This window comes from Cyprinodon tularosa, unplaced genomic scaffold, assembly GCF_016077235.1.
Source record: "Cyprinodon tularosa strain WSP-4 unplaced genomic scaffold, ASM1607723v1 ctg610, whole genome shotgun sequence".
Taxonomy (NCBI): domain Eukaryota; kingdom Metazoa; phylum Chordata; class Actinopteri; order Cyprinodontiformes; family Cyprinodontidae; genus Cyprinodon; species Cyprinodon tularosa.
In genome coordinates this window covers 339,908-358,985 of record NW_024039353.1, presented here as the reverse complement: position 1 = coordinate 358,985, position 19,078 = coordinate 339,908, and the positions used below count along the sequence as shown (strand labels likewise).

At 35.5% G+C, this 19,078-nt stretch overlaps 1 protein-coding gene across 1 annotated transcript; it reads right to left on the bottom strand.

Moving 5' to 3' along the window:
* Positions 1-454: 454 nt before the first annotated feature.
* On the bottom strand, positions 455-17,677 carry slc37a2 (solute carrier family 37 member 2). The gene is made up of 19 exons (XM_038307485.1): positions 17,150-17,677; positions 14,522-14,603; positions 13,641-13,731; positions 12,783-12,861; positions 12,570-12,705; positions 10,686-10,762; positions 9,795-9,961; positions 9,647-9,684; positions 9,414-9,560; positions 7,961-8,051; positions 6,581-6,643; positions 5,906-5,991; positions 5,261-5,309; positions 3,620-3,693; positions 3,441-3,519; positions 2,339-2,436; positions 2,113-2,177; positions 1,255-1,309; positions 455-825 (listed from the first exon to the last, which is right to left on the bottom strand). Exons 1-18 carry the CDS (start codon positions 17,206-17,208, stop codon positions 1,300-1,302), a joined length of 1,491 nt encoding a protein of 496 aa, XP_038163413.1. The 5' UTR covers positions 17,209-17,677; the 3' UTR covers positions 455-825; positions 1,255-1,299.
* Positions 17,678-19,078: the final 1,401 nt, after the last annotated feature.

Genomic DNA, 19,078 nt, shown 5'->3' with positions numbered 1-19,078 from the left:
TGTCTGAATTCAGAATCAGAAAGTTAAGAGTCATCCAGTTTTTTTTTTTTGTCTTCAAGACAAAAATGAAGTCTATGTAATGGGTTAGCTTCATCAGGTTTGAAATTATTTAAATGTTTGAAAAGTTGAGTAATTGTTAAGAGTTTCAAGTTTCAGTGTCACATTTATTTAATTTAAAAATGTTCTGGAATAAACTTGTAGATATTTTATTTGATTTTAATGAAATAGGTGGGTTTCTCAAGAATCTTTGGACAAGGAAAAGCCACAGGTTGGTATTAAATAATTAATATAGTGACTTAAAGAGAAAGTTTATCTGCTAAAGCTGACAGCTATAAATCAGCTGTTTAAACAATGCAAAAACAGTTCAAAAAAGAATAATGCAGTGAGCTGTAGCTGGATCTCCATAGCATTTAGTTTGTACATAAAGAGTGAGAAAATAAGGACAGAAAGCTTGTCTGATACTTCAAAATTATTTTATATTTCATAATGAAATGCGCAGCAAAAATTTCTACAGCAAGTCTGAGCACCCCGATAGAGATAATTGGATTTCTAAATGAGTTACCCGTGAGACAGAAAAAAATAAAAGATTAAGACAAAGGTATTTACAGGTTTAACATAAAAGAACAATACAAGTAAGAAATAGGCATTTAAAACCTGTTTCTGAGAGTCATTGTCTCAGTTACTTTACAATAAAAAGGCTTTGATCATCAACCCGTGAGTTTAAATCTTCCGGCTTGGTTTTCTTTGTACAGTGAGGTGATATCTGGTTCAGTGATGGTTTTGGTTCCAGTTTGTTTTCATTGTTTGAGTAGATCATTTTTAAACCTGAAATGACAAGAAATTAGAAAAAAAGAAATGAAAGTTTATTTACATGATCTTGCTTTTTTTAATGTCATATCAGTATAAATTTGGATTAATCTGAAATATCAAACTCTCCCCTGACCTGAAGGGGACCAGGGTAGAGGTGGTACTATATTTACTTCTTTATATTTTGTATGTACAGAATAAGTACAATTTTTGGCTTTCCAAAGCTGTTCCAGTCATCTGTGATCTTATTTAAAGACTAAAGAGAGTAACATGTTTACATTTGAGTACCCAATGTTAAGGTTAAAACTTTTCTTTAGTAGTCGAGGTTCTATACCAGGATCTCTTAATTCGCGGTTGAATTGTAAAGTGCCTTGAGATGGCAAGTGTTGTGAATTGGCGCTATATAAATCTACTGAATTGAACTGAATATAATTCACAGCTGCTCACCTTCAGCCCAGCTCCTGCAGATGCAGCGGTGGACGCACCTGGTAGTCATCTGAATCTAAAGCAAAAAAGAGACAGTTCAGCCTCTAAACGTTCTTATAAATAATGTAATTTAACATGGGTCTATTGGAACGGTTTTAATATTTCACCTAGTAATAATACACAACAGATTAATGACAGAAACTGGTCTGTTTGCACCATCAAAGCTCTAAAAAATATTGGTGACCACCTGCACAGAGCAGGCTGTTTAAGCTAGGCTGTACCCACAGCTTCTCCATATTCAGCAATGGAGCTGCTACTGCCTGAAGGCGAAGGTGAAATTCAGGCTCCAGATTTACCTGCAGTGCAGTGATCCTTATGTACTTTAGAAGAGCGGATGAATACATTTTAAAGAAGCCATGCCAGTGTGGGAGTACCCGATTCCCAGAATTGAAATGGGAAATATGTACCTTTTCATGTACCTTCAATACCAAGCCTATGTACAGTGTTTCCTTACAATGTTTGTTGAGAAAAAAAGGTTGTTTTAGAGAGATAGTTAAAGGAGATGGTTCTGCCCCCCTCTACCACGGCCAAGGAATTTTTTTACTCCTTTTTTTAAGAATCTAACAGCGGCACAAGCTAGTTTTTAAAATGAAGGAAACCAACCCTCCAGGATCAGCCTTATCAACCCAGTAAGGACATAATATATATATCGGTAAGTTAATCCTAAACCTTTTCTGATGTGAAAATTAGTTTTTTAGATTTGTATATAACTGTTCTGTTATGTAATACTTTGATTATTAGTTATTCGAAGATAGTTTCTTATTAGATTTCAGTTAAAACCTTTTTTCAGTACAAATTCTTATCCTGGTAGTAACTCACCCTCTGGATCGGGAGAGTTGTCCACACCAGCCTTTGATTTCCTTGAAGACGAGTCTAGTTAGAAACTGTGAAAAACAGCAGAAAATGAGCCAATTATCACTCTGGATGTGGCAAAAACATTCACAGTAAATACTGTAAAAAGTACCAACAAACACTTGGCAAAAGAATGTAAGGCATTGCTATAAGAAATATTATGAATTAGTAATGTTTAAGTGTTGCTTCTGACCAGGCAGGCTAAGATGTCAGCAGTGATGAGCATGTAGAAAACATTATTCCACCCAGTAGGAGAGATCAAACCAGCAAACAGAGGACCCAACGCTGCACCTGCAAAAAAACATACATAAGAGACATGTCAGCTTTCCTTTGTCCAACAGACTCCGCCTAAATGTTAAATTCTTAAGGTTTTAGGGTTCAAAGGTTTACAAAACAGCTTTTAATGGTAATACTATACTTAAGAATTAACTGCAGGGGTAAAATCTGCAAAATGTTTAAAAAAAATTTTTTTTTTCTTCAGTCAGAGTTTCACAATCGATTTTGTAAGAAATTTTTGTTTTGACAAACCCCCCTGTTTTGATAACTATGAACATCACTATTCTTAGTAATCCATGGATTTCGTTTTTTATGGGGTATAAATAGTTAACTTAATTATCTTAACCACTGACCAAAATTAAAGAGACATGACAGCATGCTGCTAGGGTAAGGCAGGTGTGTTTTTAGTACAATAAAATGTTATGCAGTTTAAAATGAAAAAGAGGATTCCAGAAAATAACAAAAGCAAGATTTTCTTGCAGTTTTTCGATAATCGCCTACAGAGCCCCTTAAGCTTCTGTCCTTATACCTTTACATTTGTACCCAGCTATGATCAATTTTATCACATCTCAGACTGACGCTATCATCTTGTGTTGGATTTAAACTAAGAATTGACCCACTCCTGTCTGCATTAAGAAAAATTTAGGTTTCATGATAACATTTTACAAGAACCTGAACGATTGATTCTACAGCTTTCCCTGCATTAGATGGCTTAGAAAATAATCTGGATTTTCTAAAGGAAGACAAGCAGTTAAACGATCAAAACTGTGACTCATCTACAGGGTGGTTGACAAACTGCTAGAAACATAAATCAATTAAATATCATTTTCGGCAGTAATTCTGTATAAAAAGAAACCTCAGGACTGCCAAGTAAATGTTTTTATTTGACTGTTTCCGATTTGAAAATCCTTTCATTCAATCAAAAAATCTGTTAAAATTTTATTTGGGGCAAATCAATAGGGATACAAATGGCGTGGATTAATCAATAGGGGGAATATATACACGTTTGGAAAGCATACCTATTGATCCAGTGCCGTCAATGATTGCAGTGACTGTTGATAAAGCTCTGGAGTTTCCTCTTAGACTTTCATGTGTTCCCTGCAACCAACAGAAAAAATTGTCATCATCAAATCATTTTTCAAGGTGTAATGCACCGAGGCAGCACAGGATCTTGTTTCATACTGGTTTTATGACGTACCAGGTCAGCAGATACAGCTGTGGTGATCAAGGCATAAGGTCCGTTGACCAGACCGCCACATAGGAGCAACATACCTACATAAACAAAACAAAAAAATAACTTGATTAATAGTCTACACAATAAAAAACTACCAAAAAATAGAAAATAACAACATGCTTGCAAGCTAATCCTTTGTGGGGAGTAGCGGCCAAGTGGTTAAGGCATTGAGCTTGGAATCCTGAGGTTCTGAGTTTGAGCCCCACTCCCACAGACCCCAAAACTGCTCCTTGAGCGCTCCACAATGGCAGCCCAATGCTCCCCAAGTGGATGGGTTAAATGCAGAGGTAAATTTCTCCAATGTGAGATCCATAGGGTTCAATTATTAAATTATCACCTGGGAATTAGTTTTCTTACATTCAACTTAAGATATTTATAAAAGATTAATCCAAAGTGTCTAAATGTTAAAGCTGCACAGATTAGGTCAGATAATGCTGTATTGAGTGACCTATTTTCAGTTTACAATAAGCTGATCTCTCCAAACCTTCATGTATGAGAATCTATCCACTCTTTTAAAGTACTCAGCTTCCTTTTTAATTTTAAGGTGTTAAACCTATGGACTAATAAACACCATGAAGAAAACACATGCACAATCAATAAATAAAACCACATAGGACTGTCTTATCTAGCGGTCGATTTATAGATGCTAAAACACACACAAGGTTATCAGTTGTGATATTGCAGAATGTGCTGCTTCTCTCTGCTGCTGTTTCCTGGAAGTAGATCACTTGGGTTTGAGACTTTCTGTCATTTCCAGTCATGTCTTGTGGTATTAGCCTTCAGAAAGTGTTTATGCTAAAACATTTACATTGATCTAGCCTAGCAATCAGTTCCTCTATCAATTATTTGTTAGAAAACTTTTATTTTGTATATTATAGCGGCTGGTAAGTCGGCTGTCCTGCAAACAGGAAGCCTGGATTTGTATCCCAGCTGGGGGGGAAAGAGCGGCCAGTGTGGGTCCTTAGGCAAGACCCTTCATGCTAATGCCTGTTTTGGGCAATGGCGGCCTAGTTGTTAGGGCATACAGCTTGGAATCCTAAGGTTCTGAGTTCAAGCCCCACTCCCACGGACTGCCACAAGACCCATAAACGCCTTAACCACATCACTGCTCCCCAGGCGCTCCAAAATGGCAGCCCACTGCTCCCCAAGGGGATGGGTTAAATGCAGAGAGTGAATTTCGCTGCTCTGTACTTGTGACAATGTAATGACAATAAAATGTTGGAAAAAATTGCAAACCACAAACTTTTAAATATGTACATGCATGATATGTGTATATATATATATATTTTATTTTATATTAAAAGAAAGGATTTTATTTTTTCATTGTATTTCTTAATTGCTGTTGTAAGTAGGTCAATCTTTAAGCAAATGATTTGATTCAATGACCTAAGCAGTTGTTGATTATTTAAAAAATCGATTAATCACTTGAACCATAATCTACCCTTGAAAAAGCAGTTTAGATAGAAATGGGTGATTAATTTTACACCTAACGCATTGTTCTTTACATATCAAAGGTTTTCAAGTTTTGACATCTATTGCGTAGTTGGGGTGGGGGGTTAGGAAGTGATTGTTTAAAAATATAAATATAAATTGAGGGCCTCTTACCAATTGTGATCCCGAGACTCCTTTGTCCGATGTAATTATAGACGAAGAGCTGGAAGTAAAAAAAAAAAAACAGAAGACATGAGTAAAAAAATAAATCCTGACATCCTTCTACTTTCGCTGTTATAAATCATATTTGGGCTAATAAAATCTCTACTTCAACATAAAAATACTGTGATATATTAATAGTGCTGAAGGTAAATTAGCCATTTATACCTATGAACCATCGAGCATCAGTTTATTTATGAAGTAGTCAAATATTTTGAACAAAACTAGGTACACAAACTATTAAAGACTCTGGTATCTCTTATAGTTTGATCAGAATTATTGTTTGAATATTTTGTTCATACCCCATTTCTAATCATTTTGGCTACAGTTTGTCACTTGTAAAATAATAGGGATTATAATTTCTTTATTAACACTGAATAACTATCAGTACTGCTATACTATTTACTGCTGTAAGAACCACATTCCCCCAGAGCAGATGATAGAAAACAAGTCTCTGTGGAAAGAATCGGTCTCTGTCTGATGAAAGGTTGTCAGGAAGGAAATGGCAAAACTAATGTGGGATAAAAACAAAACTCCAACACAACTGTGCTTTTCCGCATCATATATTTGTCAAAAAATCTGAAATGAGATATATGTCACCATTGGTGCAGCGAGAATCAGCATGACGCAGCAGGTTGAGGCTCTTCCTCCAGTGAAGTCAGACACCAGGCCGGCCATGATGCCTCCTGTGGACAAAAAGAGGTGAGACTGTTTAAAAATAGTTTAAAAATAAAACACAGAACACTAGATCAGCTCTGTTTTTATAAATGTAAATCGTCATGTAAGATCTCCAGAGAAACAACTTTGATTTGTTGTTAACAGGTTTACATTTTAGAAAGAGCAGAACTCCATAATATGATCCTGAATTTTTTATGCTTTGAATTTCACATTAAAACCCTGAATTTCTTTTCTTTGTGTGGAAAATAAAAGCTCTATGGTTGTCAGTACGCTCTATCCAGCCTCCTCATGTGAAAAAGTTATAGTTTCACCTGGTATGATTTCATAAAAAGTCTTCTATAAGGAACCTTTGGCTATTAGATTATTAATCAATTAATCAAAAACTTATTAACAGATTAATCGATTTGCAGAATAATTGTTAGTTGCAGCTTTAAAATGCTCAGTAGCAGTTTGACCTTTAAACCAAAACTAAATCCTTTGCATCTTTAGATAACAATAAAAAGAAAAATTCCAAAATATGTTTTATCTGCATGGTATGAATTAACTTTCTGCCATCACTGAAATATAAAGAAAGATGCCATATTGATCCAAACCTACCCAGAATCCCTCCTGCATCAAATAATGTTGACATATCTCCAGCTTCTTTAGCTGGAAAATGAGCTGAAAGAAAAAAGATTCAATCAGTTAAAAGAGATATTACCAGATTCTATACAGAATAAAATAAACATTTATAAAAAAAATGTATATTCAGGAAAATAAACCTGCATAAATGAACAAAAAAAAGGCTTAATATCTTTACATTTGAACCTGTTTCTCCAACCAGACTAATAATGTATGTACCGGTATCTACTTACCGGTACATATTGTGTACCGGTAAGTAGACTTTCAGACTAATGTTCTCCTTTCTAGGGCAGGCAGTATTGATAAAATTATTATTTTCCAAATCTTAGATTATCAAGAGGACAGCTTTAAAAATTGCATTTCTGTAAATGTCTTTCAAACTGAAATGCATCAAATATTTATGGTTTCCTACTACAAGCTTTAGGCAGCCTCCTTCTCTGTGTCAGAGATCAGGCCTTTATGATGATCACTGTCAAGCATTAACTCTGATGGTGGGATATTCAGGGCCGCTGTCCATTTGAAGACTTATTTGTGCCAAATCTTTAACTTCCAGGTCTTCAGAGGCTGTATACTTATTTCTACATCTTTTTCTCTCATCTACTTTGAGAAGCACGCTTATTCCTCCCCCACAGCATGATGCTGCCACCATCCTACCTCAGAGCAGCATGGCTTTTAAGCTTCCCCCTTTTTTTAAAAAGTAACAGTGGCGGCTTTGGCAAAACAGTCTAATGTTAGTTTAATCAGTACACAGAAACTGTCTCTAAAAATTAAGATCTATATGCATCTGGAAAATGGAATCTGACCTCCGATTGATTTCGGATTAATTGGTTCTACCATTCTTTCACACTTTAAAACACTAACACACTTTAAAACATGTCTAATTCCAGACACAAATCCATGCCGTTCCTGGACAGTGGGATGAATCTGGAATCTGAATCAGGAATCTCAACAGGAAGCCTTTGTGGAACCAGACTAATGAAGATCTATATTTATTTCTGTCATTTTATCTATTTATTTTTAGATTATCTTAACACCCACAGCCTCTAAACTAAAATGTTGCAAATCAGAACTTTACAAAGCCATGACATAAAGATTTGACCTTCCCAGAATTTTGTCTCACATTTTGAAGAAATTCACAAGAAATCTTCCTGCTGGGATTTAAGAAATTCTATTATAGAAATCCTGACTGGTCTAAAACAGAAAACATTTAGTCTGTGTTCAATCGACAGTTGGATAAAAGAAAAAAGTTTTATACTGTATTTTTAATCTATTTTGATAACTTGAAATCATACTGATGATGATTCCTTAAGTAAATAATGTTTGGTTCAAATCATAAGAAGTTGAAATAATACTGACCGACATTTGAGATGTACAGAGGAAGCCAGTACAGGAAGGTGTAGCTGACCAATTTGGCAAACATGAGACAGAGAGAGAACTCCACCACTCCCTGTAGGAAACAGAAGCACATATTAAAAACAGAAGTGGCTTCAACGCCAAACAGGGCAAAAACCAGATTAAGCAACATATTAAATAAGGAACATCTCCAATAAAGGAAGAGGTGAAGGAGACAAGCTTGAATTCAGTAGTTATTTCTGGTATTGTATTAAAAAAAGGGTAAAGATATGGTGATTACTTCTGACCAGCACCAGTCCCTTCATGTTGTTGAATTTTTCACCTTTGGTTAATTTAATTATTATTATTTTAATTTTTTTACATTTCTAAAAGTGTTAACCATGTTAACTAGTTACTGTTGACAGTTTTAACAAGTTTATTAGAACATAATCCCTCATTCTGAATGAGGTAGAATGGGATTGAGGATGTAAAAGTAGTTTGGTTCCCTAAAAACAATCAAGCCTAAAATCTTTCCTTCTCATGGCAGATCTTATCTTTTTTCCATGAATGGTTTGAAGAATCCCAGCTTCAATTTAATAAATAATCTACCGAGTTAACTAAAGATTGGGGTGATGGCAGGGAGGTCTACCAATCTCAAAAGTCCCAGAGCTCATAATTAGAAATAGGTCACATAAATAACAGATGAACAGGGACATAATCTCTTGTTAATTATAGTAGAAGATTGTTAGCAGTACAGCAATTAGTACAGCTAATAAGATATCATTTTAACTGATACTTCCTTTAATTGTCTGTTAGAGATGACTACTCATTTATTCAACCAGAATCAAACATTTAGGATGTAAATAGTTTCCAGTCTAAATTTGCCAAGCGTTCAAATAATTTTGAGCAGATCTGTATTAGATACATGGTAAACAGCTACTGGAAAGTGAAAAAAAATACAAAAAGTTACTTAATATAGAAAGACTCTATGGAAATTTTATCTTTACTAATAGAAAAAAAAACAACGAAATTGAAAATGAAGGACGGCTGTTACCAGTTGCAAAAGTATGATTTTTGGATTGTTTTAAAATCACATTCCAGTGAGCCACTGGTTTCTGGGAATCTCTTTTGGTAATTTTCGTATATGAAACACTATAATTAGGTGAAATGACAGATTATAATCTACCCTGGTTAAATGGCGATAACTAATATTAATAGGTAAAATGTTGATAATGCTGTTACTGACGGGTTTTCGATTTCAGGAGACATGTACGGGGTGGATAAAAAAATAATATGATTATCCCAAATAAAACAGAAGCATTTTCTAACTTTTCTAATTATTATTTTAAAGTACAATGTGCTTTTACACCAGTAGATGGCACCACAAAAACATGAAATAAAAAAAAAAAAAATAATATTTGGAACCGGATCAAACTAGTCCAATATTTCTGCAGTTAAATCAAGCCTTTCTTCTTACAGGTATAGAGAGAGCTCCAACAAAACTGATGGCCTCAGAGTGTTCCTCTACGATCTCTGGAATCTCTGTTGAGACGGCGCCGTTGATGTTTCCGTTTCCATTTCCGTTTTGCAGCAGAGGTTCGGTCTCACCGTTTTCCTGGACAATCTGACACACAAAACACGGCTGTGAGCTCAGAAAGCAAATGTTACAAGGCAAAATGAGGCGGAGGAAGGTTAAAGTTAAAAGCGTACATGATGCTGAGGAGGAGAGCAGTTCACGTCTTCAGGCCCTGAAGGGGAGTGAAAAATAAATTAAGTTTTGACTGAAATAGAAAAGAAAAAAAAGAACAGAAACACAGACTGTGGAAGAAGAGCAAAATTGAACTTTGGGGAAACAGACTTTCAACCAGGAAGAAGAAGCACAGGATCCCAGTTGAGGCGATGATGAGTCCTGGGACGATGAAGGACATTCCCCATTCCGAGGACACGAAGACTCCGGCGATGAGGGAGCCCAGGATGTTTCCCACGGATGTGTGGGAGTTCCAAACGCCCATGATGAAACCACGTCTGACAATTACAGAGACACACAAAGAAGAAAAAACAGTTATCTTCACAATCCTGCTTCTGTTTTGTGATTGTAAATCTATGTTGGAATAGCTCTAAAGTTGTTGTTTTTTTTAAATCAAATTTTTTGTATTTTAAAATGTCCCAAGCCTTTTTTTTATTGATTTATCTTTGCAATGTTTTTTTTTTATTCTGCAACAGCAAAGATTCTCCAAACATCATCTCAAATCAATTCTAAGCCAGAGAAAATGAGTGAAACAATACTTGGTATCTGCTCTTATATTTATGAGTCAGTCATAAATTGCTGTTTAGTGGTATCTACTAACTTCTACCAATTAGTGTTTTCCTTTGGCTTTTTCCCTCCTTCTATCTTGAGCAATACTTAAAACCACAACCACAGACATTCAACCTTAAAAGAAAGATAATTTTCTGCTTCTTCTTAATGACTATGCTTAAAATCTACATATGAAGATGACCAGGTTGACTATGTTCTTAGTTGTTTCTAAACTGAACTAAATATTCTTTAAGTTCACCTAATTGGAAGCGGTCGTGTTTTCATGGGTCATCTATAACTGCACCTTTAAGAACACCAAGGCCTCCATAATGTTCCAGTATGAACCAGTTTGACCAGTTTCTCCAGACATTTAAATGTGAAAAAAGTATCAGTGTGTGATTCAGACAGCTCCAGAGCTCTGCAAAGTCAGCTGGATTCCCTCTCCGTACTCACTTCCCCTTTCCGAACCAGTTGCCCACACAAGCCACCACAGCGGGCCAACCGGTGGTCTGCATGAGCCCGTTCATGACCTGCAGAGGGAAGCACACCGAAGCCCACCTATGTTAGAGAGAGGGATCTGGTCCTCATATTATTAATCACATTCCAAAGCTCAGGAATATAAGCCCAGACATGCATGTGCAGTCTTATGACACAGCTGGGAGTCATGTGATGGTTGTGGGTGAAGTCTGGGTAAGCATTTTATTCTAAGGAGGGGAAAACCTAACTAACCAACAGTTACAACACCTGCAATGGAGTAAAGAGCTTGTTAATAAATACTTTCATTATACATATTGAGAGCTTTGTTTTTTATCTTAAATTTTGTATTCTATCATTCCTTAGGAGTCTTTGGACAAAGGCTTTTACTTTTTCATCCAACTCTTGTCGTTTTTATTATTCCTCTGAGGTCATGTGTTGAAGTGAAGCTACAAAAATATCCCTAAATTCCATTCAACACTCAAGGGGTTGTATTCTTTCTAATTTATTCACACTTTGAGCAGAATTCTGAAGCAAAACAAAATGCTAAACACAAAGAAGTGTTTGTACATTTGTTTTGTTTTTTTCTGTTTCTGATTTTATGTCATTACAAGCAAACAAAAAAAATAACAAATCCATTTTTAAACCATAATTGAAGCGTAGTTGAGCACATTATATCTTAAAGTTTAGTTTTACTGCCTGGCATGCTGAATCAACAATTATTCATATAGAAATAATATAAAGGCCAATTAAAGATCCGAAAATCTTAAGTGCATAAGGCCTTACAAAATTAACTAAATAACTCCACTGGTTTGTTTAAGAAAGAAAAATGGCAAAAAGAAGCCATTACACCACTGGAGCTGATGAAATAGATCATACAGATGTTTTTGCATCCATCTAGTAGAGAAGTTTTTATTTCTTCTGTGAGCTAGTACGATTTTAACAAACTTTAGTTTCTGTAAGTTTTTTTTTTTATACAAAAATAAATGTTTAACAAGAAATCAAGTCTGTATATCCTTCTGAGCTGGATTTGATTATCAACAGTCAAAGGCAGTTGAAATAGTGAAGTGAAACACAATCTCTCCTGACGCTGCTTTTGTTTGCAGCAGTGCAGTGAGGGAGGGAGCAAAACTTCTGCCAATCTGAGCACATACAGAAACCTGACTGCTGTGCTCTGGTAGGACATTAGTCAGCAGAAACAAAACACCTCATCTGATCCTTATGCTTCCCCTTTTTTCACTTAATCAAAGGTTGTTTCTGCCAAGTATTATGAGGGTCAGTTTAATCATAGTTAAACATCAAATTAATTTTATATCAATCCGCATTGGCATCAACAAAAGGGCTGATTGCAGCTGTGTGAAACGTTTAATTTGATCTTCAAAGAATGCCCTGCTCTGTTATCGTACCTTTACTCCCATTTAGGTAGAATGTATGTAGAAGTTTTATCTACTTTCCACAGTCTAAAAGGATAAATCCCTTTTAATAACGACATGCATACCTGGCCTATGCCTCTGAAAAAGGAGTCGTTAGTGACAAAAACATTTTGCCTGGTCAGCCAGGCCAACATTGACCTCAACGACTCCCCATTATCAAGGGATAGACCTGTTTTTTGGTTCAATTTGCATGTTTTCTAAGCCATAAAAAGGCTTTGTTGGGTTACTCCATTAAGCCTGAACTCAACGCTAATCCAGACATTTTGAGAAAGCTTCCTGGATGGGAAGTGAAATGTCTTCAAACTTGGAAAACAAAGTCCAGTGGAATGATTCTTAACTTTTGTTTTGTTTTACTTTTTTGGGATAACAGTTATTTCTCACAATCTAACTCCAACAATCAGTCTTGGGTGAATGGGGGGTGTTTGTATACCTGCACGAAGGCATAGTACCCTAAGGAGTGGATGTTCCAGTAGAAGCCGAGCCCGAAGAGGCACGTAAAAAATCCGCTCATCAGCATCCCAAAACTCAGGTAGTACCGTAGAGGAAGGCGCTCTCCAAAGATCCCACTGGGGACACAGAGGATGACCTGGAGTGAGTGTGTGAGTTAAAAGTGTTAGCTGGAGAGCTATCTGCAGCTACAAACCTGAAAAACATGCCGATGGCATAGGCAATGAGGAAGGAGTTATCCAGGACTCCGAACAGAGTCTGATAGTTGTCCTGATCTGCAGGAAGGACACAGAAAAGAAAAAAATGGTTTATTATTAATGATACCAAACAGCACAGAGTGGGTCATAACTTTGGAATATGTGAAGAACGAATCCTTGGTAGTTTAACTCATGGAACAGGTTCCCTTATGGTGTGATGTGAAATTATTCATGAAACCTTGAATTTCTTATACACCGAAACACCACATGGATTAAAAGCATAACGAATACATCATACATAGAATTTGGTCATTTTCAAAATAAAGAAAAAGACATTAATAGAGGCTTATGTAGAATGAGAAACTTTAGTCTGTTACAGCTGGATGGAGCATCACTCTTAGCACAGACAGGCAGAATTTCTGTCCTTAAAATCTGATATAATATAATGAACTCTTTTTATCTAATGTAATGATATCCATTACCTACAATATCAAAAACATATCAGATGAAACAGACTTTTATTTGAATCTTTTAACCATTATTGCAGCTTGCTTTACTTTACAAAATCAACGAAGAGCATTAGAAAATTATTACCTCACCTGGTTTTTTACTGTTGACCTACTTTCTGTCTTTCCTCCCCTACAGCCAATCAGATTGTCTCTCATAAAGTTACTGCCTGATGCAGAAAGTCTGATTGTAAAGACATTTTGTCATCAACGTAACCCTTAATTCTAAATAACTAACTAAGTTAACTCTTGAAATTGGTTAGAAAAAAAACATCTATATTCTTTCAGCACATGGACCTGCCTCACATATGGCCTAAAACGTAAATGAAGACCCGTTAATGAAGGACTTACCAAACGGCGTCCAGTCACACCAGGTATCATTGTTGGTTATGTTGAGGTCAGCCGGTCGGATGACTAAAGAACAGTTTCTATGCAGCTCACCCTGAGTTTAAAATAACACAGAAATAGATCAAACAAATCGGATAAGGAACAGATAAGCCACATAAACCCACGCAGGATGATACGGCCTCCCCCATACCTTAGTTAGAGTTCTGTTCCCAAGCTAACTTCCCATTTTCTCACCATAATAGCCAAACATTTAACTTGTTAATGGGTGTGTCTAAAACTAGTGCATTTTCAAATTAGAAGCTTACAAAGCAATAACATCAACAGTAGCTTGTTTTCTTTTCATCTGACTAAAAGATTACAGATCTTGGTGGAAGTAAACTTGTAGAAAGGAAATTAAATGTATGCAAGATATTTAACAGATAGAAATATTTGTGAAACTCTCACTGGCTGAAAATGGAATATTTAATCAGATATAATGACATATGGTATTCATTAATTTTAAATAGAGTGCAAATATCCAGGTTTTACTTGGATGTGGTCAAGGCTAATAGGAAAGTTAGCCGTTATTTTCATTTTACCTTAATTCTTATCTCAAAAAAGTTCCCCTTTTCTTACCCCTTTCATTATTTAAAGTTAACTAAAATTGTTAGGCTGTTCCTCAAACAACAGAAAATAGCCTCAACAATGAATAATTTATGAATACTCTTCTCATCTGGCAAATGGCAGAAAAATATCAGCATTTATTTTCCTCAGAAGTGAATGTAAAGTTTTTAAATCCTGAGCTTATTTTGAAAACCACTGTCTGACACTAAATTTAACACAGAATTACAAGTTATAGATGAATATATATCTCGGTAAGTGTACAGAAGGGTTTCTCTAGTCACCTTTACAATGCTGATAGGTTTCCTTGACAGGTGGTAGGCAGTGTAGAAGAGGAATGTAAGGAAGAGAATAAAACCTCGATACCTGCAACAGAAGCACATAAAACATAAGCACATGTTAAAATGGATTATCTAAACAAAAACACACTTTACTGTTTTGTTATTTTAAACAGAAATGAGAAATAGTGGAAGTGAGTGGATGAGGATCCATTAGGAGAACTTTTTTCTGTTTCCACTGACGTATCAATGTGTGTTTGAATAACATAGATGGTATTAAGAGTAAAAAAAACTGTTATGGATGAACCGTTTCCATGCAGGGAGGTTGGAAATTAAGTGGAAATACATATTTTATGCTTTAAAATAAGACAAACAGTGACAGCCATTAAACCAAGCAGGCTAACACCTTTTGGTATGCTGAATTATTTGAAATCTAGGGAAAACTATCTTTTCTGTTTTAACAGTCGCAGCAATCTAGGCATTACAAATGAAACACGATGGTTGCTGTTGTGTCAGTAAACTCTGTTAACAGGGACGAAATCTGCATTAGTTAAGGGGGGATTTACAGGCTGAGCTTCAAACTGCTCATCTGTCATTCAAACACTGAAAATCTGATGGAAATCAACGGGACCAGCAAAATGGGAAAAAGGACTCAAAATAAACAAATGTGGCCTACAGACATAATTAATCAAAAAACAAGTTGAAATGTTTAAATTCCAACAGGTATGATGATCCCATCAAGTTCATTTGAATAACTCCAAAACAAGCTTTTTTTCAATAGACCTTTATATATAACATGTCTCAACAGATATACTGTAGAAACGTTTTCAAAAGTTCATAGGAAAATCAATTTTCATATCCTATTCAAACCTCAAATTTTAGTCTAAAACAAGAGACACGAAAATCTGTTCAGATGAGTAAGGAAAGATAACCCTTGGAAAGATAAAACTTTCTAAGTTGTTAATTTTTGCTATTGTACTGTGTTTAAAAACAATGCTTTAAAAAGTCCAAGCAGTTTAAGGGATCTAGTGTCACAACATGACCTTGTTTACATCCTTTCCATGAACAGAGAGCCTGAAACTGAATATGAATCCCTGTAAAAATTGGCTTAATTCTAACAAATGTTTGCCTGCTCACAAATTTTCATTGTACGATTTTAAATAAATTACACACTGACTGCTCCAAACTCACGACCCGTCTCATATGATGATCTAATTGCCCTCAGTTCTCAGTGTGTTATATTCTGACAAATGTGTTTAAATATTAACATCTGGTGCAGCTGCTGCCTTCTGCAAACATCTATGCTTCAATAAGCAACAGTCTCGTGACAGCAAATTTAGTAACTGTAATGGATTTTTGGAGGTATCTGAGCTGTTGCTTGATTCCAATAGTTAGCACAATTTTTTTTTCATGCTCTCATGGAAATAGGTTCCTTGTTTCGGTATTTCTGTCTTATAAAACATTTATAACAATGAGATATATGAGTCTGGAGAGATAAATCTTCTTCTAGACTCATCCAGATCTGGAAAAAACTGTAAAATTCATCATAAACAGGAACTTTGAAAGAGGATCTTTTCTGTGCTTTAAAGTGTTAACGTTCAACTTCAGTTTTAGCTTTAGAAAGCCATTTTCATTTTACTCTTATTAACATTATTCTGGTATAATATTTGCAGGCATAATGTTGAGGCTGTGAAAACCAAGTATATTAATATATTTTTTTTACAAAGTTTTTTTCATCTCATAACAGAAATTGTTCCAACCTATTTGGTTTTTCATTTCATTGCTAAGATTATTAAAAGTTTATCAGAGTTCTAATGACTAGTTTACTGTTTTGGTAGATGATTAGTGGGAATTTAAACGTCTGACAAGTCTAAGAAATCTCATGTTCTAATTTGTTGTAATAAAAGGTTACTGTAATGTATGCATTCAATCAAAAGAAACGATCAGGTTCCAGGTTGCTATTATACGCAAATAATAAAAATGGAAAGATTTCTTTAAAAGCATAAATCAAATTTCTGCAACAAAATAAAGAAAAATCAGAGGGGAGTTGCTCCTGATCTGTTTAGATAATTTGTAGAACCTGAGTAGGCCTTAATCATTTTAATTTAGTTTGATACAAAATAGGAAAATCCATTTTCTATCTCCTGATATTCATTTGACTCTTTGTAATTAATTTTTTTTAATTATTTAAGTATAATAAAACCCAGGCAGTGTTTTGTTTTTAAATATAAAGTCATCATGTAGTAAATAATCCCTCTCATGCACCAGCTGTGTGATCAGGAGCTGGAGGCTAAGACGTATAACGCGTCACGGATTCCTTGACTGCTGGACGGCAGGATTGACTCGTTAAAGTTCAAATATGAGTCGATAATTAGATTAAAATGACCCTTTTTAAAGAATCTGATTGAAACAAACACATAATGCCAAACTAAAACCAAGTAATGAAACGCTTATAGCGATGAGATCTTAGATAAATATGTAATAAACACCGTGGTGCGTTCAATGGTTTATTTAGAGAATCATTGTCCATCGACTGGACTGAGTAAATAATCTACAGCCGGGAGATAATGTAGAAACAGATAATGCTGCCCTGTACCCAAGTAGAAAATAAATAAATAGATAAAGGAACTTTACCAGCTGTCTCGAGAGAAGGAGGTGATCAGTCGAATCCCGGGAGCCAGGGGAGACTTCATTGTTGATTAAAGACCGGTTAAAAACTTCTCAACTTAAACTGTTACCACTTAATCCTAAACATCGTGTCCTCGAAACTGATACTCAGATAAGGAGGTTTGTAACTAAATACCGAGTTATAGCTAACAGAGGGGACGTTTTCCGAGGGCAGTCGTCGGGTGGGGAAAAATAAGGAAGAATGGTAAAAGCAGCCGAAGGATAAAAGCAAACGCTAGCTGCTAGATGTGAAAAGCGGCTGCTGCCCGGCTTCTAGGACGGAGATAGAGTCCGTTAACATCCAGCAGAGCTCCATAATGTCCCTCTAAGTTTATATACACCGAAGAGAAGAGCCAGCCTACCTCCCCGAGCCTGAATCAAAAAACACGATGGGGAAAAACGATGGAAAATAATAAAGAGTTACTAATAATACTCGGAGGATATGCACTGCTCCAGAAGGTTTTCCAGGAGGAGCGAACCTCCCGTCGTCAATAACAGCTGTTACGTCACAGCGTCGCTTTGTACAGAACGAGTATGGCAAGACATTGTTAACAAAAATCCAGCCACTTTCTGACCACTAGTTAGGTGGGGTTAAATCAGTGGTGTAGAATTTTTTTGTTGTTGTCAAATTTTGGTCAATATTATATAAATAAAAAACGAATCTTCGAACAGAAGACCTTAATTTTCTTATATTAGGAAACTTGAGAGAGGCAATGGAAAATAAACAGAGATACGAAAATTTATACAAACTTAAATATATGAGCTCTGCAAAGTTATTATTGAAAAATAGTCAAAACATTTAAATGTTTAGGTTCAATAGAAAAATACAGCAATAGTATTAGAAAAATTGCAATTGTTATGAGTAGAAAAACACACAAAAAATATGATTGTAGAAAAAGCTCTATTTAATAAAATTTAAAAAAATTGCCCTGGAAAAAAAAAAGTTTGTGCCATGGGGAATTCTAGACTGGAGCCAATAAGGTCAAGTACCCCTGTTCCTGGCCCCTCTTGGGGCCCCCATACTAGAGACATCATATTAAATTAATTTAGAATAGAAAAATCGAATAGAAAATCCCTTTATTGTCACACAATAGGGAAACTGTGGTGTTACAGCAGCAAAAAGGTTATAGCAGAAGTGGTCACACAATGTGGACATTAGAAAAGTGTATTAAAATAACAGAATAAGTGACAGATTTAAGAAAATAAACAAGTACTGTATGTTATGGTGTTTTTAAAATATAAATACTCTGTATCTGGAGAGTAAATATTTAATAAACAGCTGTGGGCATTTTAAAGTAATGGCTATGTGAAAAATAGCAGCAACACCAGAGATGTTTAAAAAAAAATCCTATGATGTTTGCTGGCACAGAAACTGTAACTGACTGTTCCCTTTGAAAGAGTTGATTTTTGACTTTCAGGCTTACTTAAAAACTGATTTTAAAATGCAGGTATTTAGGTAGGATCAATTTCTATCTGCAGCTCCAGGGCTGCAAGACGCTCTTTGGCTCATTCACTATATTAAACAATGAAATACTACCCTGTTGGTCATGTCATTTATTCGTTCTGTGCCCCCATACATAAGCAGTGTATGGGGGCAAATTTGATCTAGAACTGGCACTGGGTGATGCATGTACCATTTTTTAACTGCTGTATATAAAGACATCTAGTGGCTTCACCCCTGGCTGAACCACCCTCCAAAAAACATTTAATTAAAAATATAGTTTCACAGTTTCTCTTTGTTTAGATTTGACAAGGTATCAAAAAAAAAAAAAAAACACAGATTCTGGTCTTTATTGATATAGCATCATTCAGTAGATTTTTTTGCCTGCAAATTCAAGTGGTGCTCTTCATTGTGGCTTATTAAAACTCATTGACCTGTTCATGACACTAGTTTAA

Bases quoted from the DNA above. Each gene is read 5' to 3' on its own strand.
- slc37a2 (XM_038307485.1), bottom strand. From the start codon at position 17,208: ATGAAGTCTCCCCTGGCTCCCGGGATTCGACTGATCACCTCCTTCTCT. The intron at 13,732-14,521 runs GTGACTAGAGAA...TTTTAAACTCAG, and splicing joins AACCTATCAGCATTGTAAAG to GGTGAGCTGCATAGAAACTG. The intron at 9,685-9,794 runs GTCTGTTTCCCC...ACTCCCCTTCAG, and splicing joins CTTCTTCTTCCTGGTTGAAA to GGCCTGAAGACGTGAACTGC.